Below are 24,666 nucleotides of genomic sequence, written 5' to 3'. Positions count from 1 at the left end.
TTACTCCCGATTCAGACTCTCTGCCAGCTTAGGTCCCTGGGTGAGTTTGCGCCAAGATTACTGCCAGATGTCAGCCAAGCTCATCGGTTCAGCAGGCAACACACTCTATCCCCTACAACAGAGGCTTGCAGGTTCAAGACCGGCTCCAGGGACAAGCACAAAAACCTAGTCCGATGCTCATGGTGGAGTACAAAGGGTTTGTTGCCATGACAAAGCTGCCATCTTTGGGATGGCAAGCTAATCTGAGTTTGCAACTATGCCCTCAAGAGGGCCCAACAGATCCCATGTACCCATTTTAATGCACAGCCAGCCAATTCTTCTTGGCCCAGTCAATGGTTATTCAACTACAAATCACTGAACAAAAAGATTTTCCGGCTACTGTCTCCAGTAATACAACAGTGTTCATACTTGGTAAGTTCTTCACAGATTATAAAATACACTGGGACATCCTGGTTCTATGGAGATGCACTAATAGTTCTCACAGCTTTATTAGATAGTTACAGTTGATGAGAGTTTACAAAGACAAACAACAGAAGTGAAGCTATCAACAAAATATCCTTCTAATCTACAGTTATGAAACAACTGGGAACAGTTTTACACTCTCCTTCCAAGCCTGGTGGTTTTGGGATTCATGCCGTGCAGACACAAGTCCTTTCCAGTCCTTGTAAACCCAACAGTGGTCAATGATGTAATCAGCAATGAGAACAAGGGTTAGAAAGAAAGGAATTTTCATATCCAGACTGGGACAGAGAACACAGGTTGCATAAAGCTCAGCAAGCATGTGACTAATGCCTAGTGCTGGCTCATTACCAAAGGCACAAGCCTGAGTCAGCTATTTTAATCTAAAGACTGGGGAACATTGAACAAATTAGGGGAAGAGTTCAGGAATTCTGTTGAACTGCGATGTTCTGATGTTAACAAGAGGAAATAGACCCTTTCAGAACCAGTTTGCACATGAACACACACAAACACCCGTGGCTTCTCCTTCAAATGCAACAGCTCAGGGTCAGTGATGGCTTCTTTCCTTTAGTGTGAGTCAGACACTGCATGCCAGCTACCACAGGGGCTTGACAGAGCAAGGTCTTGGTGCAAAGGCACACAGGCATCAACATTGACAATCTTGTCCAAACAGTTTTTCTCAGCCTCCTCCCCTCAAAGATTCCTTCCCCTTCTTGCTCCGCTCTTTGCCCTTTCCCTCTTCAGCTCAAATTCTCTGCTCTCTCCTCCCCAACCCGAGACCACCCACAATCGCTGCTGCTCACCCTTTTCAGGGTCCCTCTTTCTTCCCCACCCGGTCCCTGATGACATACTGCCTAAAGGCCACTGCCCTTACCCAGGATCTCCCCCACAAAACCTCAGGAGAATCTTTCGCTGGAGGCAGGTTGCTTACTCCCAGCACGCAATTTCCTGGATAATGGAGGTGGATTCATCCGGTGGGAGCTAGAGCATTCCACTGGGTCACCATCAGCACTCAGCACATACAGTGACCCTAAAACTCTATCATTTCTGTCAGAGATACAGCAAGGAAACAGGTCTTTTGGCCCACCAAGTCCATGCCAATACCAAGCACACAAAATTCTCCAAATTGTCTATCATAAGCATAGCAAAATTTGTTATCCTTTCTAATTGGATACTCACGAAAGTATGGAGGTCAAGATGTAACTGAATGCTTGCATTTCCATTTTCAATTTCTGGCAACACCTTCTTGAGTTTCAGTTTAGGGTAAATTAGAGTTTTTTTTTAAAAAGAAGAATCAAAATATGCTTCTCTCTTGTAACCCATTCTTGGACTCGCAACTTCCATTTCTTGTGCTGGCCCCAGGACCCTCTGATACCACGAGCCAACCCCTTTTCCATTACACTCCACAACTTGCCCAAAAGACTGATTTGACAGTGCCAACAATCACCAAATCAGGCACCTTACACAGCCTCAAAAGAAGGAAGTTGCTACTGAATTTAGTTTTTTTTTAAAACCAAATGGAAAAATAATGCAATTTCTTCTTTGAGCAGATGAACAGAATGCACGACGAAAGTTCTCCTGTTTACAGACTCTACTTGAGATGCTGGGCAAGGTGGAACTGTTCCATCTTGTGCCTCCTGTACAAAAGACTCCAGTCTGCTTCCAATAGCAATGCTCTTATTCATTCATTGTTAACAGAGGGATCAAGGGGTTACAGGACAAAAGCAAGTGAATGGAGTTAGATCACAAATCAGCTATGATGCAATTGAATGATGGGATAGACAAGGTCTGAATGCCTTCTATCATTATATTCTCAATGCAGTCCAACTCAGTGTCCTGGACAACAGGCCAAACTTCAGGTCATGCCACTGCAGGGTATTCAAGCATGGAGGAGATCACAATAGACCCCAATCTTGCTTAAGAGCATTGAGAAATCACAGGATCTACATTTCCATTACTGCATCCTTGTATCCCCCAGGCTTACAGAGGGCTCCAACTGCACCTATGCCAGAACTCATCAGGTCAGCTGTCGATGCAGGCCAGAGTTTGAACCTGGCCATGCAATTCCAACCCGAGGTTCACTGAGCTACTGTGGGGAGCTGACAGCCAGCTTCCAGTCAGAGGCTGCAAGGTGGTCAGGTGGTGTGCGTGAAGTACAATGAGAATGCACACCTTGGACCTGTAGTGGAGCTCAGCAAGTCAGAAGGACGGCACAGTGTGACCACAGGTAACACTGCTGCCTCACAGCTCGAGTTCAATCCCGACCTCCGGTGCTGTTTGTGTGGAGTTTGCACATTCTCCTTGCAGAGGCCAGGGTGCTTCAGTTTCCTCCTACGTCCCACAATTGTGCCAGCTGGTATACAAATGGTTACTGCAAATCACTGTTAATGTAGGTGAGTGGCAAGAGAATCAAGGTGGAGTTGATGGCACATATGAGGAACTAGGCTGGAGGGAAATAAGTGGCACACTGGGATTAATGGGAATGCTCTGGTACTTGGCATAGACTCCATGGGCTAAATGATCGTCTCTTATATCATAAGGAAATACAAAATAATGAGAACTCACTGGGATTGCCTTTTAAAAATGACAATGAATCAACATCAGATTTAAGAAAATGCAGGCACAGATAGGTTTTTTCCTGATCCAGTTCCTCAGCATTGATCCTTAGTCAGAATTGTTACATGGAATATACAGCACAGAAACAGAACATTCGGCCCAAGCAGTTGGTGCTAGTATGCACACATTGCAGGATTCTACCCCCTCCTCCCCCCCTCCCCACTTTGCAGCTACCTCATCAGCAGTGAAGTGGTTTTGCACAGGATATTTTTCCAAGAATAACCAGGTTTGAGAGGGTCATATGCCCACCAAGGTTACTGCACATGACATTAAGGGCAGTGGAATGTGATGTCCCAGCAGAAAGGCTTCCAAACCTGGGGCAGGCTCAATCAAGTCTTCCAAGCTTGCATAGTCCTCTTCAATCTCCATCCCAAGATCCACAAGTAGGAGTGCTCTGCTAAAGACTTCCTCCTTTTGGTTACTCATTCCAGTCCCATTATTAAATTTACCAAACCCTAATCTTTGCTCACTCCCACCTATATGCCTTCCCCTGCCCCTTGTCAGCAGGTTTCCTGGATTGAACCACCTTCTCCTGATAATGGATGTCAAATCCCTCTCTTCCTCAGCTTGGGTTCCTCCACTTCTTCCCTGAACGGAGGCCCTACAAAATCCCCTCCACCATCCCCAATGTCTGCACATAAAACCAATTTTATTCAGGCTCCCTCCTCCAAATAAAAGTAACGTAATGGAAACCTGTCAATCTTTTGACATTTTCAATCCAGCCAAGGCTCAGCATCCATTTGTGGGAGAGAGTTCCAGATTTCTGGGAGGCAAGGTGAAGAAGTGTTCTGGAACCAAGTCTTCTGGATGGGGTTTAGACATCAATCAGGAACAATGTCACTGACAGATAGAATTGCCCCAGTGTTCTAAATGTCTTCATATTCCAGTTTCCTGTGTATTCATAGTGCAAAGAAAAGCATTTGCAACTGTAATATTTCTGTTGTATTTTAAGCAATGTTGAGGGTAGATTTGTTTCTGTTATTAGAATAAGAAAGAACTGCAGATGCTGGAGCCGAGATGAAAAAGCAAGATGCTGAAGGAACTCAGCAGGTCAGGCAGCATCCGTGGAGAAAAACAGATGGTCAACATTTCAGGTCAGGACCCTTCTTCAGGACTGAAGATGGGAAAAGGGGAAGCCCATTATTGAGGGGGACAAAAAAACAGAGCAGTGATAGGTGGACAAATGAGGAGATAGGAGGCAGGGTGGGCACAAGGTGGTGATAGGTAGATGCAGGTAAGAGATAGTGATAGTCATCTACCTATCACCACCTTGTGCCCACCGTACCTCTCCTCACTCCTCCAGGTGCTCTGGTTTCCTCCCACATTCCAAAAGACGTACGGGTTAGGAAGTTGTGGGCATGCTACGTTGGCACCAGAAGCCTGGCGACACTTGCGGGCTGTCCCCAGAAAACTCTACGCAAAAGATGCATTTCACTGTGTGTTTCGATGTACACGTGACTAATAAAGAAATCTTATCTTACTTGTCCACCTATCACTGCTCAGTTCCCCCCCCCCCCCCCCCAAATAGTAGGCTTCCCTTTTTCCCATCTTCAGTCCTAAAGAAGGGTCCTGACCCCAAACGTCGACAGTCTTTTTTTCTCTATGGATGCTGCCTGGCCTGCTGAGTTCCTCCAGCATCTTCTTGTTTCTGTTACCTATAGTAACCAACTCTTCAACATGATAACACGGGACATACCTGCCTTTTTATTTAAAACATGGAGGCCTGACATAATTTTTTTTGTGGCAGGACTTGTTATAGTTTCATCTCCATCATGGTTACACAAAAACATTAGATGGAGATTGCTATTTAACCCCTCACACATGGTCCACCAGACAACAAGATCACAGCTAGCCTCCAAATGCTCAGTTCTGTTCTCATGGCACCTTACTCACAGGTTCCCTCTGCACCTCAAGTAATTTCTCCAGAAAAATGCAGAGACTGGAGGATAATGGCACATAAACACTACACACAAAATCTCAGTCACTTAAAGCAGTGTGACCACCAAGCTTGGTCGGTGAATTACGCCAGCATCTTTACTCTGGCGGGGAACCCACTGTCCCCCAGGAGAAGCCGCTCATAACACAATTCAGTAAAAGAGGCCATTTGTCCCTCTATATTTCTACTGGTTCTTTGATATTCCTATCCAGTTGGTCCCACTCTCCAATACCCATTCAAAAATATTCCAATTCCTTTTTGGAATTTGCTATTGAATTTGCTTCCACCAACCTTTTATACAGTGCCTTCCAGATGATAGGACCCTGCTGGGTACAAATGGTTCGACTTGCCAATGGCCTTGGCGCTATGCTCTCTGCTTAATCTTGTGCCTCGAGAAGCAATTTCTCCTTGTTTATTTAAGACCCTACTTGACATTGAACTCACTGTTCACATCAGGTAGAATCGTAAAGCTAGACTATATAACAACATCATTCCCACCAGATCAGATTGTTTGGGAAGGGAGGAATAAAAAGTCTGAGATCTAACACCCTGTCATCAGAGGTCCAAAGCACTATAGAATATTCCCTGGGACATCAGCACCTTCAACTTCTGGTCAAGTGCATACAAAAATTTGCTCGGCATAGACACGTGGGCTGAAGGGCCTGGTTCTGGACCCCCGGCTCAGCAGACAGTCTACGGAACAACTGGCTCAAGGAAATCAAGCAAAGAACCTGCCTTAATTATAGCAAAACATCCCAAAGCACGTCCTAGCCTTGACTGTGCCTCAAAAGAAGATCCAAGGATACTGTGCTGCTCAGGAGGTAGGATTTAAGGGAACACCTTAAAAAGGCAGAAAGAGAAAGGTAGGAGAGGTTTGGCAAGGGAGCTCCACAGCTTTGTGTCTTGGAAATTGAAGGTCTGACCACAGATTAATTAAGACTATTGTGCCTTTTCATGCTCTGATCTCAGCAAAGATACACTCGAGGAAGACTTTAAAATCACACCCTAGTATCTTTAACATCCACTGAGACTCAGAATAACACTATACAATGAGATGGACTCTGACCTCACAATCTACCTTGTTGTGACCTTGCACCTTATTGCACTGCACTTTCTCTGTAGCTGTGACACTTTGTACTGTTACTGTTTTTATCTGTACTACATCGATGCACTTTGTACTAACTCAATGTAACTGCAATGTGTAAAGAATTGACCTGTATGATCGGTTTGTAAGACAAGCTTTTCACTGTACCTCAGTACAAGTGACAATAATAAACCAATACCAATACCAACCAAGGATTGTAGTCTATATGCAGTCAGCAAAAAAAAACTAGGTCAGCTGGGACTATCAGATTGAGCCAATGACTAAATTCGCAGTTTACAGTTTGGAGGTGGGTTGCTATAATAGATTTGCAGCCAAGCACTTTTTGTGACCTTATTCCCTCACAAGTTCCAACATCTAGGGCAGCAGGTTTTGCCTTAAATAATCCAGGGTAAAAAACCATACCAGATGAAAAGAACCCACTGTCTGGCGCAGATCCACACGCCATGTAAATGGCACGGACGGGAATTTCATTAATTTACTGCTCAAGTGTTCTGGTGTCAAACGTTCAAGTAGAATCAGAAAATCGCAAAGTCACTGAACACAGAAATAGGCCGTTCAACCAATCAAGTCCACACCATCCATCAAACACCCCTTTACACTTACCCCATTTTATTCACCTCACATTCCCATCAACTTCCCCTAGATTCTACCACCCACCCACAGGTGAGGGGTAACTTGCACTAGTGGGGTAATTTACATAGTCTTTGGGATGTAGGAGAAAACCCACACAGCCACAGGGAGCACATGCAAACTCCACACAAACAGCAGAGGCAGCAGCTCCACTAGCTGGGCCACTGTGCCGTCACAAGTAGTTTAATCCTAGAACTGATTGGGTCTCTCTTCCCCTCACTGATGTTCGGCACAGCCTGCATCACCAACACCTACAGGACCTGCAATCAGAACTTGCCCACTTTCCATAACTTTGCTGCAGCCCATTGAATACTGCTTGGTAGTCAAAAACATTCCCGATTACATCTAAAGGTGTATTCTTTCATGAACTTTTCATTCAGCAAGTGGCTGAGTGAACAATGAATACAAGGACTAAATTTATGTTAGTTACCTCTGGTATTTGATCTCACAGCTGAAAGAAAGGCTTCCAAGGTGCGAAATACTGGAGTAAAGGAGAAGTGTGTCACAGTTGTCACAAGTGGCACAATTTCAAGATATTAATCATCTGGGCACCATACTAACATGTACAACTATTAAACCATGAAACTTAAGGGCTCCCCACCCCCTTGCAATTAAATATTAATAACCAATAAACTCAATAGATTGTGTGGCAAAATAGCACCCTTCAGCAACCCTACGTCTCGACCTGTTAACCATGCTTTATTTGGATGCACCATGCAAGGATTCCTGGATTGGCAGTAGGATTGGAGTTGCACATCTGTTCCAGAAAATGGGCAGATAAGGATGGCTTCCACACAGGGAGATGAAATTAATAATAGTCCTAGCTTTTTAATTTGAACATCATGTGACTCCTGCTTCTTTTCCATGTTTGAGTTGTGGGATGACAAGGTTGGTGGTGTAGCTTTATAAATTTTTGATCTTCTTCAATAGTGAGAGCTGTATGTAACTCATCTTTCTACTGGGTCTAGTTGCCTCCTATCTTGATCCTGACTTTACTCTTAAATCCCCTCAAACTCCTCCTTTTGAAACTGCAGCTTGCTAATTTTGGCTCTGGAAGGGTGATGCCTCTTGCCTTTTGCAGTCCTTAAGGTATGCTGATATTTGTAGAAAGTTAAACAAGACCAAAACAGAGAGAAAACAAGTATAATTTTATCATGGAACTTAAAAGAAAAATCTGCTTTATTAAAAAAAACCAGAGCAGCTGCTAATTACTGCTGTGCCCCACTTAAGCTCTGAGTCACCACATCGTAACCAGTACTTCATGGCAACTGTGGAGGCACAGAACACCAGCTGTGATTATCATGCTGAAATTTAATCACATCATCCGTGTTTGCCTTTGAAGGTGCTGTCTCAAGTCTCCAAAACTAGTTTGGTCTTGGGTCTGTACTTCATTAGCTCCTCTTAACCAGAGTTCTAAGGAGGGTTGGTAAGTCACCAGCCAAGTCCAAAACTGCATCAGAAGTGTCATCACATCTCCTCAACAACTACTAACTAGCAGGAGAACTGCAGCAGAGGGTTCAGAAGGAAACACACTAGAGGAAGGTCTCAATGCCAATATTTGGAAGTTGCAGTTTCAACAGGAGTATAAGGGGTTAAGAATAAAGTTAGGAGCATAAGAGGCGGCCAGTCTTGGTGGAAAGATAAGTTACATACAGCCCTTGCTATTGAAAATGATTAAGAATGTATACATCAATTAGATCAACAGCTACACCACCAACCTCGTTATCCCAAAATTCAAAGATGGTAAAGGAGCAAGACTTACAAAATGTCCGATCTAAAAAGCCAGGGCCGCTATTAAATTTCTGTACATCAGAATCAGGTTTATCATTACCAACGCATGTTGTGAAATTTGTTGTTTTGCAGCCGCAGTACAGTGTAAGACATAAAAATTACTTTAAGTTACGACAATAAATAGTGCAAAAAAGGAACAACAATGTAGTGTTCATAGGTTCATGAATCAAATCAGAAATCTGATGGTGGAGGTACATGTCAAACAAGATGACACTTGTGGATAGGTCAGAGAGGCTGGGATTGTACCCATTACTGCAGAGAAGGAAGGAAATCAACTTTACACAGCAAGTTTGTAGAATCTGGAAATGTATTGGCAAGTTATATTAATTGTCACATTTAAGGTAACTGGTTAAATTCCTCAACAACAAAAAAAAAATCAGCAGGGCTTGGGGAATGGGCTGGGATGTGGGAGATGCCAAATGGCCCCCTTCCATGCTACATCATCATCAGTTAGTCATCATTCAATGATTCTGGGAGAAGGTTAAAGGAAATGCATGAAAGAGTGAGCAGCTTACTAACCAAAGACAGTCAAGCGGTTAGCGTGACGTTATTACAGCACCAGCGATCGGGGTTCAATTCCCGTCACTGTCTGTAAGGAGTTTGTACGTTTTCCTATGTCTGCGTGGGTTTCCTCTGGGTGCTCCGGTTTCCTCCCACATTCGAAAGACGTATGGGTAGGTTAATTTGGGGGTTTAAAATGGGCGGGGCGGACTCGTTGGGCCGAAAGGGCCTGTTACCACGCTGTAAATAAAATTTAAAAAATTTAAAGAAACTGACAAAATAAAGGGACAATACAAGTAGAAACTACTTCTGACAGGGGAAGTTAACAGCTGAAACCTACTGCCTCTTGTAATGCACAGTTCGAAAGGACTAAGAATCACATTCCACAGGATCAGTCATAAAAGACGCATTTCTACAGCATACTCCACATCCCTTTCATGAAGTGCTTTTGTAATGCAATCATCATTGTAACATACATAATATAGCAGACACTGTGCACAGCAAGCTCCCAGGAACAACAATGTAACAGTGACAAGGTAATGTTTAACAAGAGATAATTATTGATCAGTGTCATGGAAGAACTCCACTTTCTTCCTCAAAATGTTGCCATGCAAGTTTTTATGTACACTTTGGTATAAAGCTACATGAAAGGGATTACACTGGAGTGTCAGACTAGATTCTTCTATTTGGTGTCTGAGTGGGTCTAGAACCCAACACCTTCTAACTGGAGACACAAGAGACTGCAGATGCTGGAATGCGGAGCAACAATCTGCTGGTGGGTGGGGAGGGGGGCTAGGGAAGGAACTTGCTGTTTCAACCCGAAACGTTGACTTCCTTTCCCCCTACAGATGCTGCTTGACCCCCTGGTTTCCTCCAGCAGATTGTTTGTTGCACCTTCTTCTAACTGCTAACGACGGACCTTCAGCAAATACCTTTTAAAAGGAAACTGGGTGTTCACTTGTGTAGCACTAACTTACTGGCTTGTGGGGAAGAGCAGGGGTGTGGAGGCTAAATTACATCATGCTTTCAAAAGGCTGTGGCCAGGTACGATGCACTGAATGGTCCCTGTAATTTCTTTTCAGATTCTTCGAGTGTCTCACTGTTGGCCTCTCTCATTCACTCACATAAAGACAGAGATCCCAGATATAGGGCCTGTCACTTTCTCTGCAAACCCCTCTGGAACTAACCTGAGATCTCTGCACTCCTCCAACCTGGCCTCTACTACATCTCAGAAGTTAATCATTTCCACCACTGGCAGCCATGCCTCCACCTGAGCATTGGAATCCCCTCTCTAAACCTGTCCCTCTGGGCAGTTCTGGTCACCTACCTACAGGAAAGATATCAATAAGCTTGAAAGAGTGCAGTGAAAATTTACAAGGATGATGCCAGAATTTGTGGACCCGAGTTATAGGGAAAGATTGAATAGGTTAGTACTTTATTCCCTGGAGCGCAGGAGAATGAGGGGAGATCTTATAGAGGTATACAAAATTATGAGAGGTACAGATAGGGTGAATGCATGCAGGCTTCCACCCCAACCCCCCTCCCAAGGTTGGGTGAGACTAGAACTAGAGGACATAGCTTCAGGGTGAAAGGTGAAATAAATAAGGGGAATCCAAGGGGGAACTTCTTCACTCAGAGGGTGATGTGAGTGCAGAACGAGCTGCCAGCAGAAGTGGTAGGTGTGGGTTCAATTGTAACATTTAAGGGAGGTTTGGATAGGGACATGGATGGGAGGGGTATAAAGGGCTATGGTCTGGGTGCAGGTAGACGGGACCGGGCAGAAGATCAGGCCGACATGGACAAGTTGGGCCAAAGGGCCTGTTTCTGTGCTGTGGTACTCTATGACCCTCCTCCTTTTGAGAACACTCATTGGTCGGGCTTTCCCTCATCTGTCCTTTTTACAGGGCAAGATGTCAAATATCATTTTCTTAATGCTCCTACATTGCTTTATAAGTGAGTACAAGGTACAACACAAATGTAGGTTGACAATTTTGTTGACTCTTACTGGTACTGGGAAGAATGCAGCCGAGTGCTTCTCATCCTCATACTTGCTGTCGGATGTGCTCCCGGACTCCATGCTGCCCTTGGTGGTTGTATTTTTGCCGATTCCCATCGATTCCCAGAAGGAGCAGAGATGGGAGGGAGGGGATGGATGTAAGAATAGTGCAGGGAGTATGCAGGGTGGGGGTCAGTTCTCTCACACTGGCCCCAAGGGCAGTCACGTGCGCCTCAGAGATGCTGTCAACATGACCTGCCAATTCTGCGAACGTCCCTGAACCTGAAAATTAAATAAAAACACAGATTACGTTTTGTTCTATGTAGAGAATCTGAAACCAGCCCAAAGTCAAATTGGCAGACAGAGACACTTGCGGAAGGGCGAGGTGAATCTACTGCCAGCACTCCTCAGCCACTGCCCTAAATACACACCATCATTTCACCAGATAAAATATACAAGGAAAAAAATTATCCATCAGCCACTCAACGGAGCAACAATTAAACCTCTCGGTAGGTCTGCTTAACAACAACATCAGTTCACGTGGCTCCTTACATAAAGTTCAGCTTCTTTCCCAATGAAGGCTGGCTCAATACTGCTTATATAAACTGAGTTACTCAACAGCACCATGAGGTTGCAAATTTGAGGTATAGGTGTGGTGTTCTGAGAACAGAGGGAAATGAGGATTTATCCCTCTCAGAGAGAAGTATGTGTGTGAGAGAGGGGGGTGAGGGGAATGTCTGTGTGCGCGCGTTTCTGCAAGTACCTTGGACTTATGATCTGTGCAGTTCAAGTGCCTGGAACAAGAAGCCGCCATGCCTGAAAATAAAAAACCCTAAAACATTAGCCAGCAGCCTCCGCCGCCAAGATCTAATGTAAACACGATCTAACAGCAAACGAGGAAGCCCCCCTATCGCCTGCACTGGTTTCTGAGAACTGGGACATGGAGAGCAAGCTCGAGAGATCATTGAACGCCAAAGAGGTGGGAAGAAGTGGAGGTCACTGCAATTCGTGCCATTGTCCTCTGCACCCTTCCATCTTTACAGCGCGCTGTCACTCCCACTGCAAGAACATCACCCCCATCATAACCCCCTCCCAAACTGTGATCGGTGCAGTGAAGGCCAGACGGAAGGCTAAAGACAGCCACCCCTCGCAATACAAATTAACCCCCCATACTCCAGCCTCCCCTTTGCAAAGTTTCCATCTGAGACCACCTCAGCCATTCCACCCTCCAACAACTAGCAGCAGCATTCCATGAAGCTGACATTAAAAAGAATTGCATTAAGTATTGACTGCAATAACGGGAAACTGCAAAGCATGCGCTTGTCAAGGTTTATGTAAGGTTAGGAGGAGGGCATTGTGTAAGGTAGCGGATGAATGGACGCGTGTGTGAGGTACACCCGGAGAGATCTCCTGCTCTTACCTGTAATATGAGGCCTATCGACGCTCTGGCAATCCCCGCTGTCGCCTGCCACGGTGCCGGCGAGATGCGGCTCCCGGCAGCTCGACAACGTCTCCTATTCCTACAATGAAGACTGTGCCGCCGCAGCCGGAAGGCATCACCCTCTCTACTCGACGTCATTCATGGAGAACCGAACCAAAAAACACAGTCCACCAATGGCAAAGCAACTCACTTTGGAAAGAAGCGCCATCTGCAGTCATGTGCTTGGCATCTGCTGTTGTGCATTCTCTCATCTTAACGCTTAACCTATTTTATCTTATTCCTGTTAAATTATTAAAGCTTACTCAGCGCATGAATAAATATTGACCTGATTTCACCCTCCTTTTCCTGTGTTCCCTAATACTCCACAACCTAACAGTTCCATTTGAAGTAATCATGGTAAGTCTGTAGCCTAATACTCCACAACCTAACAGTTCCATTTGAAGTAATCATGGTAAGTCTGTAGCCTTATACTCCACAACCTAGCAGTTCCATCTGAAGTAATCATGGTAAGTCTGTAGCCTAATATTCCACAACCTAACAGTTCCATTTGAAGTAATCATGGTAAGTCTGTAGCCTAAGAGTCGATTCAATAATTATTCAAAAATTATTCAATATGGTAACCACACCTCCACAGTGTTGTAATAAATGGTATCAAAAGCACATAAGAGTGAAGGGAAAACAATTACGAAAAGTGGAGAGGGAGAGGAAACTAGCCCTGCACTTGTAGGAATGATTGTTCATTAGATGTTTTAAATATTATGGGATCTTGTTTGCATTTAGGGATGTCCATAATTTATAACCCAGGGTTGGCCTGTATATAAGGCCGGTTTACTCTCTGATCTTCATATGAGCAAGGAATTTCATTGCATGCTGGTGTATATGACAATAAACTAATCTGAATCTGAATCTAAGAGCTACTGAGCCAAATCCCAGCTCAGCACTTGAGGCATTGACATAAGAGTCAGAGAATCTATAGGTACATCCAGGCTCCTTTTAAGTTTGGTGATGGTTTCCATCTCTCCTCCTTTCAGGCAGTGAATCCCAGACCCCCTACCAGTCTTGGGTGAAAAAAGGTTCCCTCATCTCTCTTCTAAATCTTCTACATTACTTTAAATTTATGCCCCTGCTTTTTGGTTGCTCTGGTAAGGGATATGTTTGTTCCTATTTCCTCTATAGGCCACTCATAATTTAATACAGATATTAAGTCTCTCCTCAGCCTCAATTACTAAGAAAACAACCTTAGCTTAATTCATTTTCCCTTATCATTAAAGTTTTTCAAATCTGGTAAGATCCCCATCAAAATTCATCTTTCCCACTTTCCAGTGTAATCAGATAATGATCAGAACAGTAAACTAGGCTTAGGCTGTGGCAGATAAGCATTGTATACAATTTGAGCATAACTTCCCAGCTCTTATATTCAAAGTTTTGGCTAACAAAGGAAAGCACCTCATGTGCCTTTTATACTGCCTTATCTACCTGCCCTGCTGCCTTTAAGGATTTGTAGACATATACTTCAAGGTCCCTCTGTTCTTCATTGATTTTAATCACTTATTGTATCATTTGTTTTGTTGCACCCCCCCCCCCCCAGACACATTACCAAATATACAAAGGCAAAATAATTAGGCGTTTTGGTCCAAATGATTCATACAGTAAACATGCAGTCACGCGATCAAAATGAGCCAAAAGCAAAATACTTCAGGCATCTGAAATAAAAGCTGGAAATAATCAGCAAATTAGGCAGCATGAGGTGTGGTAGCAAAGTGGTTAAGTGACTTGTCCAATAGCTAGAGGTTCAACCACTGATCCAGAGACATATTTGAATCCTGATGTGGCAAATGGTGAAACTAAATTAAATTGATTAGAATTTTTAAAAAATTGGGATCAATTTAATCTCTACAATAATAAGCATGAAAATAATGGAGTGTTGTAAAACTCTAAGGATTAACAAATGTCCTCCAAGGGAGGAAATCTCCCAATCTTACCCTGCCTGACTTACATGTGACCTGCAGATCCATCAATGTGATTGACTGTTCTCTCCCTCCTCAGTTCAAGATAATTATGAATAGACAACAAATCTGGTGTGGCCAGCAAAGTCCACATTCTGTGAAAATATAATTACATTTTTGCTTGTGGGAATTTGCTGTGCATAAGTTGGTTACCAGGTGCACAAAAGTGACTTGAAAAGTATTTTGTTGGTTGCAAAGTGTTTCAAGGGCCCTTGAATTATCAAGGAACATAAAACAAAATAGCAAAATATTATTACAGACATATCAATGAAATCAAAGCTTAGAGTGGCAATAGAGGCATCAAGTTAATACAGATGAGTTTTTACAATCGTCCATGCTTTTTATTATTTAGACTAGATTTTATTATTAAGACTAGATTTTTTGTTTCAGATGAACACAGAAGATGACAGAAATATTAAATCATTATTTTTGCTTCACTATTTGTCAGGGAGATAGAACAGGTGGATAATGGGATGAGTAATGAAATGAGTGCATTTAAAATAGGAAAAAAGAGATATATTAAATAAGCTGATCAAACTCAAAGAGAATAAGAACTGTGGTCCAGATAGGTGGCATCCATGCATTTTAAGAAATAGCAGAGGCATTAGCAAATTTATTTGATAATTCATTAGAAAAAGTTGTAGTGCCAGCATTCTGGCAGGTAGCAAACATATCTTTACTTAAGTAACAGGATGGACCATTCAACAACATCATCGGGGAGATGGGGGGAGAGGGGGGCGATGGTTTAGGTTGTCTGCAAGCAAGATCAGAGTTGAGAGAGATGACAATATGACATTTAGGTGTGTGACAGGAAGGAGGTGGGATGTTGTTGTGAGTGAGAAAACAGATTCGATGGGTCTCAAAAGCAAGGACTCTGAACACAGTCTGGCAGTAAATGATTTTATTTACTAAAGACGAGCATGGGAAAATGGTAACAGGAATAACACGTGTGCACAGTTTATAGCGAGCGTGGGAAAATCACACCGGGATAAAATACACACACACACACACACACACACACACACACACACACACACAAGAAACTAGGTATATACAATCAGGGAAAAACAATACAATACCCACCACCCCTTGATTCATTGCAGGCGCAGCTCTATGCTACTAGGGACACTAACTAAAATGCTCCCAACCCTTTAACAGTGTACACCTCACCAATGATTTCTCCAGCGCCATTCCACGGTACTCGGCCTGGAGTGAAACAGGGTGGTCCCTCAAAGATGGCAAAGAGAGCGAGCCAAGCACATGTGGTGCACTTTATAGTGCTGGAGGGCTGGGGGGGTCCAGGCCAGGTAATTTACAAAGGCCAATGGTCAGGTGTGCGCTGATGCGTGGGGCTGAGCCAAACCTCGATTTGCAGTGGTGTGTCTTCCGACCAGGTAGTGGGCAGTGCTGTCACATGACAGCCATGACCCTCCACAATACAGATGTGGAAAATGAGTTTGATCGGGGAGGGGTGGAGAAGGCAGGAATAGAATCTGTGCTTTGGGGAGTGAATTTAGAGCGTTGAGTGAGATCCCAGGAGTTACAGACTGAGAATCAGCATGGGGGGGGGTTGGTGGGGGGAGTTGTCAGGGTCTAGAAAGAGGGGTGGATGGGATATTGGTGCCACACTTCATGGCAAATGATCAAATCATCAGACACAAGTACAGGAAATAGCTAAATTTGAGAAACAGCTGAAACAAAAGGTAAAATATTTTAATACACCATGTTCTAACTATTTACTTAAATGGGAGAAAGTTAAGCAGCAAAGTGCTGTGGTTAGTTAAACAAAAAAAATGCTAACTGCAAAGAACGTGCTGAAACAGAATTACCTTTAAAACTTGTAGGATGCAAGAGTGAGGGTATTGTGTTTGAAGCTGATATATAGCCTGTGACAGAACAGATATATTAAATACATTACATGCTACTTGAAACAAGTAGGGCAAGAAAGATGGACAGAACAAAGGAGGGGTTGAAACATCCAAAAGGCCATATAGCTGAGGCAAGCAACATACTGCATGTGACAGAGTTTTAGACAATTAATATGGGGGCCATTTAAAGAGCAGCATAGTCTGTGAGAGAGTTAACAAGGATGATAATGAATGCTCAATCTGCAAAGAGGAAATGGGGCTAGTGATAAGTGAAATATAAAATGTATTTTGGAAAGCAACAAGGTTAAAATAGTTCTGGAAATTGTTAGTTAGTGGGTGAGAATGACGAGTAAAGGGGAATAAAGTATGAGATGAGGGAGAACAAGAAAGAGAGAGAGCAAGCACAGTTAGAGGGAAGAGCACCTGCAATCAACATGATACAGCAGGTGGAAAAGAGAGCACTCCACAGATCCTCAAAGGACAAGTCCCTGAGGTTTCAAGGAGAAGTCTGTGTCCATTCTCTTTGTTACATATGGCTTCTCTGTACTGGGTGCAACTTAATCAATACATCTGTTGAACTTGTAACGAGTATACTTCCACCCACTGTGGTTCATTATAGTCATGAGCAAGAATCTTATTAGGTTAAATTTAATACATACTTATGAACCTTACATTAGTGAGATGCCAACTAAGCCATGAGCTGTGGAAACTTAAAGATGGTCAGTCCTGGGAAAAGATGCTTCATGTTCCCCTGACCCAGAAAGGAACGTTCCATGGGGAATAATATCACAAGATCACACAAGATCACAAGATAGGGAGCAGAAGCAGGCCATTCGGCCCATCGAGTCTGCTCCAAGGAAAAGGGAAAAAGAAATGGGGTGGGAAAAAAAGAGAGAGAAAAAAAAACTATTCTAATCCCATTTGCCAGCCTTATCCCCATATCCCTTGATACCCTGACTATTTAGATATCTGTCTATCTCCTCCTTGAATACCCCCACTGATCTGGCCTCCACTGCTGTGCGTGGCAAGGAGTTCCACAATTTCACCACCCTCTGGGTAAAGAAACTTCTCCTCATCTCTGTCTTGAAACTGTACCCTCTAATTCTAAGATTGTGCCCTCTGGTCCTGGACACGCCCACCAAGGGAAACAGCCTAGCCACATCTACTCTATCCTTACCTGTCAACATTTTAAATGTCGCTACGAGGTCCCCTCTCATCCTTTTGTACTCCAGCGAGTACAGTCCAAGAGCCGACAAACGCTCATCATACTTAAGCCCTTTCATTCCTGGAATCATTCTCGTAAATCTCCTCTGAACCCTCTCCAACGTCAGCACATCCTTCCTAAGATGCGGGGCCCAAAACTGCGCACAGTATTCCAAATGAGGCCTCACTAGCGCCCCGTAGAGCCTCATCAACACTTCCTTACTTTTATACACTATACCTCTCGAGATGAATGCCAACATAGCATTCGCTTTCTTAACCACCGATCCAACCTGGTGGTTAACTTTTAAGGTATCTTGTATAAGTACCCCCAAGTCCCTTTGTACTACCGCACTATCAATCTTCTCTCCTTCTAGATAATAATCTACCCGCTTATTTCTACTTCCAAAGTGTACAACTGCACATTTCTCAACATTGAATCTCATCTGCCATTTCCTTGCCCATTCTCCTAAACTGTCTAGGTCCCTCTGCATTCTTTCTATTTCCTCTATGCTCCCTACTCCTCCACTTATCTTGGTGTCATCCGCAAACTTAGCCACACAACCATTTATTCCATCATCCAAATCATTGATGTACAAGGTAAAAAGGAGAGGCCCCAACACCGACCCTTGCGGCACACCACTAGTAACCGGTAACCAACCAGAACGAGATCCTTTTATTTCCACCCTTTGCTTCCTGCCAACCAGCCAATTCTCCACCCATTTTGCTACCCTGCCCATAATTCCATGACCTCTCATCTTATTAATCAGTCTCTTGTGAGGCACCTTATCGAAGGCCTTTTGAAAGTCTAAATACACAACATCTACCGCCTCTCCCTTATCCACCCTACCTGTGATTTCTTCAAAAAACTCCAATAGGTTGGTCAGACAGGACCTCCCCTTCACAAAACCATGTTGACTAGGTCCTATCTTGCCTTGCGCCTCTAGGTATTCGGTAACCTCCTCCTTGAGGATAGACTCCAATAATTTTCCCACCACTGACGTCAGACTAATAGGTCTGTAATTGCCTTTTTGCTGCCTCCCACCTTTCTTATACAACGGAACTACATTCGCTACCCTCCAGTCCTCCGGAACCATGCCAGAATCTATCGATTCCTGAAAAATAATCGCCAACGCCTCCGCTATCTCCACAGCCACCTCCTTCAGAACCCGGGGATGCACCTCATCCGGTCCGGGAGACTTATCAGCCTTAAGCCCCTTTAGTTTTCCAAGCACCTTCTCCCTATTAATCTCAATTGAACTCAGCTCCAATTCGTGAGACTCCTGACTAATGGGCACATTGCTTATGTCCTCCACGGTGAAGACCGATGCAAAATATTCATTCAATTCCCTTGCCATCTCACTATCATCCATTATAATACCTCCTGCACCGTTATCAATTGGTCCTATGTCAACCCGTGTCTCTCTTTTATTCCTTATGTATTTAAAAAAACTCTTAGAATCCTTCCGAATGTTGTCCGCCAGCTTCCTTTCGTAACTCATCTTTGCTTTCCTAATGACCTTCTTAGTTTCTCTCTGCAGATTTTTAAAATCGTTCCAATCTTCTGTTTTCCCACTAATTTTTGCTACTTTGTACGCCGCCCCTTTTGCTTTTATTTTATCCTTCACCTCCCTCGTTATCCACATCTGTGCCTTTTTTCCATTCAAAACCTTCTTTTTTCTTGGAATATATCTGTCCTGCATTGTCCTTATTTCCTGTAGAAATTTCTTCCATTTTTCCTCTGCCGTCCCTCCAGCTAACTTACTCCTCCAATCAATTTGGGCCAACTCATCTCTCATACCTTTGTAATTTCCCTTATTCCACTGAAATATCGATACACCAGTTATCAGCTTCTCCTTCTCAAACTTGAAACTAAACTCAATCATATTGTGATCACTTGTTCCCAGTGGTTCCTTTACCTTTAGTTCCCTAATCACCTCGGGTTCACTACACAGCACCCAATCCAAAACAGCCGATCCCCTGGTGGGCTCCTCAATAAGTTGCTCCAGAAAAACATCCCTTAGACATTCCACAAACTCACTCTCCTGAGTACTACCGCCTTGCTGCATTTCCCAGTCCACCTTCATGTTAAAATCCCCCATAATTATCTTCACATTGTCACTCTGACATGCTTTTTCTATCTCAATCTGCAACTTATGGTCCACTTCCTGACTGCTGTTCGGGGGCCTATATATGACTGCTATTATTGTTCTTTTACCCTTGCTATTTCTCAGCTCCACCCATAAGGATTCCACCTCCTCTGACCCAATGTCCTTCCTTTCTATTGATTTTATATCGCTACTAACCATCATGGCCACACCTCCCCCTCTGCCTACCCTCCTATCCTTCCTATATACTGTATACCCCTTGACATTCAGTTCCCAATCACATCCATCATGAAGCCACGACTCAGTGATTGCAACGATGTCATATTTATTAACCTGTAGTTGTGCCACTAGGTCATCTACTTTATTCCTGATGCTACGTGCATTTAAATATAGTATGTTTAGACTGGTATCTGCTATTGATTTTATTGTACCTCTATTGATCAGCAGATTATCCTGACTTTCTACCTGTCCATCCTTCTTACTATCTTCGCTACCTACTATCTTAGACATGTTCGTGTAGACCTCATCCCCTATCCTAACATTCGGTATCCGAACATCCTCATCCCCGATCCTAACATTCTGTATCCTAACATCCGGATTTGTTGTACTTCTATTATTCAGTAAATTATCCTGACTTATCACCTGCCTGTCATTCTTGCCATCCTCAATGGATTCGTTTCTATACACTTTCTCCCTCACCTTAGCATCTTGTAACCTAGCATCCTGGTTACCATCCCCCTGCCAGATCAGTTTAAACCCTCCCCTACAACTAAATTAAACATTCCCGCCAGGATATTGGACCCTTTGGAGTTTAGATGCAACCCATCCTTAGCAAATAGGTCTTGCCTCCCCCAAAAAAGGTCCCAGGTATCCAAGAATCTGAAGCCCTGCCCCTTGCAACAGTCACTCAGCCACGCATTTAACTGCCAGAGCTTTCTATTCTTCCTGTCATTGATACGCGACACGGGTAGTAGTCCTGAGATTACTACCCTTGAGGTCCTACTTTTCAACCTTCTCCCTAATGCCTTGTATTCCTCCTTCAGGACCTCTTCTCTTTTCCTACCTACATCATTGGTACCTACATGTACCAAGATTTCTGGCTGCTCACCCTCCCCCCTCAGAATATTCTCGACACGGTCTGTGATATCCCGTACCCTGGCACCAGGGAGGCAACACACCATCCGAGACTCATTATCGCTATCGCAGAATCTCCTATCCGTACCCCTTACTATCGAATCCCCAATAACCACTGCATGTCTCTTCCTCTGCTGGACCACAGTATCAGACACGGTGCCAAGGTCCTGGCTGCTGAGGTCTTCCTCTATGAAGTCATCCTCTCCAACCGAATCCAAAATGAGATATCGGTTTTTGAGGGGGACTGCCACTGAGGTGCTGTCTACATAATCTTTATAACTCCTGTCTATCTCCTGCTCGCTCTCCCTAACCGACCGAAGGTCATCCAGCTGCTGCTCCAGACTCTCAATCCGTTCCTTGAGGAGCCGCATCTCGGTGCACTTTGCGCAGATGTAGTTATCAGGGAGTCTGGTCGTCTCCCAGGGGCCCCACATCTGACACTCCAAACACAACACTAATCCCAGATGCATACTGCTGAATATCACTGAGCTCAACACTAAACTAAACTAATAACTCACCCCTCTCTATAATCTCGCCTCTTTCCCGCTCTCGCCGAAGCCCGTTGAGCCAAAGCCGAACCCACTCTGCTCCCTCTCACTCAGCTGCCCGCTCCGACGCTGCCCGCTAGATATGCTAGTCTGCTTTTTAAATCTGCAAGAATGAATCACACTGAGACCTGACTGGTCAAATTTGCAGAATGACGTGAAATGACACGGAAGTGTTGCTATTGTGTTTTCCTCTGAGGAAAAATTGATTTTCAATATTTTTCAGAGAGAAAAAAAAGATATGCAATACAATTTCCCAAGCCTACTTTACCAAACTTTTTATTTTGTTACATGTTTTGATTTACAATATGTTCTGATGTGAGTTCCGTTCTCTCGGATACATGTAACGAATTGCTGGAGAGGATTCCAATTCAAATTCCAGTTCAAAGACCTAAGCACAAACCTTGAGTAATTCTCTCATTGTCAGCACTGGGAGAAAACTGCTTATCGAAGATGCCATCTCTTGGATGAAATTTAAACCAACACTTCACCTGCAGGTTTCTTGTCAAATCACACACGAACTAACTTGGTAATATATTGCCAGTCCCTCATTGTTGCTGGGTCTAAATCCTGGAACTACCAGTCTAAATAGCTTCATCAGAAGGACTTCAGCAGTTCAAGAAGGTGACTCACTGCTGCCTTCTCAAGGGGAATGAGGGAATGGCAATAAGTGAATAAAATGATAAACGTAAAAAAACTGCATTGTAAGGTTTCAAGGAAAAGGCTGGAAGGTCTTGTTTAATTCTTACCTACAAGTATTTCTCAAATAACATAATTGAAAACTACTATCTGATCATTAACTCATTACTGCTGTGGAATCCTGTCTCTCCTGTATTACAGCATTAACTGCCTTACAAAGGTACGTATTCATTGGCTGTGAAGTAGTTTTGGTTGTCATTGCACTGTGGGAGTAGCTTTCAAAACACAACTCTGTCAGATTCGGTTTCTTTTCTTAATGTAACCAAAATTCTACAGATACTGCAAATCTGAAATAATAATGGAAAAAGCTGGCAATACTCAGTCAGGCAGGCAACATCTGTGGAGAGAAAAACAAGAATTAATGTTCCAAGTCTTCATCAGGTTTTTTTAATTTTCTTTTCTAACTCAGAAATGAATCTCTGTCAATTTGTCTACAACAAGAATAAAAACTGGCCATTATATAGCACCTTTAGTTGTCATTAAACAAACTTTGATGCTGAATTTGGACATAGAGTGGATGATCCAAAGTTTACTCGAAGAGGTAGGTCTTAACAAACATCTTAATGGAGGGTAGAAAGGTGGATGGAGTGGGTTAGCAGGGAGCTCCAGAGCTTAGGTCCTCTGTCGCTGAAGGTGGATCAGCACTGAATTGGAGGAGTGCAGGTAGCCTGTAGGTCTGGAAGATGAGTAGAGGGGCAGAGCTATGGAAAGAATTGAAACAAGAAAGAGAATTTTGATGAAAGGCAACACACTCAAAATGCTGGAGGAACTCAGCAGGTCAGGCAGCATCCATGGAGGGAAATAAACAGTCGACGTTTCGGGTTGAGACCCTTCATCAGGACTGGAAAGGAAGAGGGCAGAAGTCAGAATAAGAAAGTTGGGGGAGGAGTTCCCATCCAACACTGACATTGCCCCCTGCCTCTCCCCACCCCACCATGAGACTTCCAACCCTCAAGGAATGATTTGAACCTCCAGAGAGTGTGGAGTAACCTCCAGGGCACTGCCATTAATGACCGTGGAGGGAAAAAAAATTGGCCGCAATGAAACAGAAAATGCTGGAAATACTCCTCTGTGAAGAAACAAACAGAGTTTTGAGGTCAATGACATTTCATCATTGAATTCCAAGTATGTCATGAATCCGAAATAACAACACCGTCATTCTTTCTGGTAGGTGCTATGAGTGGTGGTTAGCACTTTTCAGAATTCTCTGTTTAATTCCATATTGCACTATATCCAGTTTTATTTCCCCTTATTTCCAAACTTTGAGCACTCTATTCCCAGCACCACTTCTCTCTATTCTCAATCCTACATCTCTACTCCCAATATGATATCCCTCTTTTCCAATCTAGCTCCAGTCCCATACCCCTCTGCAAGTACATGTCCATCCAATCCCACAGCACTTAGTCAAGCAAATGTGTCTGGAGTCCACATTCTGATTATTCGCATTAACCATAACAAAGACCCTAGTGTCCAATAATCAGACCATGTGGTGTTTGTTGTGTATTTCAGGTGCTTATAACTGTAGATGTAACAGAAATGGATGTAGTTTTTCTGGAGCAGTTATGACACCTGCTTCACCAGCTCCCAATGCCCATGTTGAGAAAAGGTAATAGTGCTTAGCATTGATCATTAACAGACTATGTGGTCAAAAATATATTTTTGTGGTGACTCACCGTCCGAGCAGGCGAACCGGCTCGACGGTCGGGGTGCACATCGTCAGAGCGGCGAGGCCCAAGGTGGCGTTGGGCCTTCGTCTTTCCCGAGCGACGGGGGAGAACCTGTGCACGCGAAAAGACTCTAATGACGTAGCACGTACATCATTTCCGCTCTCGGAAGGCAGGAACCTTTTCACTTAAAAGGCCCGCACACGGCGGGAAATAAATCAGTCTTGTTCTACAACTCACAGGCTCGTGTCTTTATTTTCGCATCGCAGTAGCAGCTGCTACATTAGTGACCCCGACGGTCCAAACGGATCTTGGACCCTCACAATGACCAACAACACAGCAGCCAACGCAGTGGCTCTCAAGCTGCCCACCTTTTGGACGCTTCTGCCCCGCATGTGGTTTGACCAGGCCGAAGCCCGGTTCCAACTTCGCCAGATCACCTCCAACTCCACACAGTACTACCACGTGGTGAGCTCCCTGGACCAGGAGACAGCCACCCAGGTCGGGGACTTCATCCAGTCTCCTCCGGAGGAAGGCAAGTACCCGGCTTTCAAGGACCTTCTCATTCGGACATTCAGCCTCTCCCGTCATGAGCACGCCGCCCGCCTGCTTCATGTCGACGGCCTGGGGGACAGATCTCCATTGGCCCTGATGAACGAGATGCTGGCGTTGGCTGAGGGGCACAAGCCCTGCCTGATGTTCAAGCAGGCCTTCCTCGAACAGCTGCCCGATGACATTCACCTGCTGTTGGCCAACGCTGACTTCAGCAGCCCACGTGAGGTAGCTGCCCGGGCAGTTGTCCTGTGGAAGGCAAAACGCAAGAGCAGTTTGTCTGTCGGCCAAATCGCCAGACCGCGGGCCCAACGCCTACTTAAACGAGTCCCAGCAGCCGAGTGACCACACCCCAGAAACACAGATGACGACACTGACGACCAGCTGTGTTTCTACCATCAGAGGTGGGGCGTGG

General features: G+C 44.2%; 1 protein-coding gene across 4 annotated transcripts in view; it reads right to left on the bottom strand.

The window, feature by feature from the left end:
* slc23a2 (solute carrier family 23 member 2) overlaps positions 1-12,598 on the bottom strand; it is a 56,851-nt gene extending 44,253 nt beyond the window's left edge. For 2 of the 4 annotated variants that reach the window (XM_052040860.1, XM_052040862.1), the window contains exons 1-2: positions 12,455-12,598; positions 11,044-11,316 (exon numbers count right to left, since the gene is read on the bottom strand). In XM_052040860.1, the coding sequence (XP_051896820.1) occupies positions 11,044-11,151 (108 nt within the window). In that variant the 5' untranslated portion in view covers positions 11,152-11,316; positions 12,455-12,598. Of the gene's footprint in view, positions 1-7,176; positions 7,207-11,043; positions 11,317-11,797; positions 11,851-12,454 lie in introns of those variants that run through there. The other 2 variants (XM_052040861.1, XM_052040863.1) reach the window with 2 other exon arrangements.
* Positions 12,599-24,666: the final 12,068 nt, after the last annotated feature.

Source organism: Pristis pectinata, chromosome 29 (genome assembly GCF_009764475.1).
Source record: "Pristis pectinata isolate sPriPec2 chromosome 29, sPriPec2.1.pri, whole genome shotgun sequence".
NCBI lineage: Eukaryota > Metazoa > Chordata > Chondrichthyes > Rhinopristiformes > Pristidae > Pristis > Pristis pectinata.
Note: the sequence above shows the minus strand (reverse complement) of the source record. Positions and strands in the feature narration are given on the sequence as shown.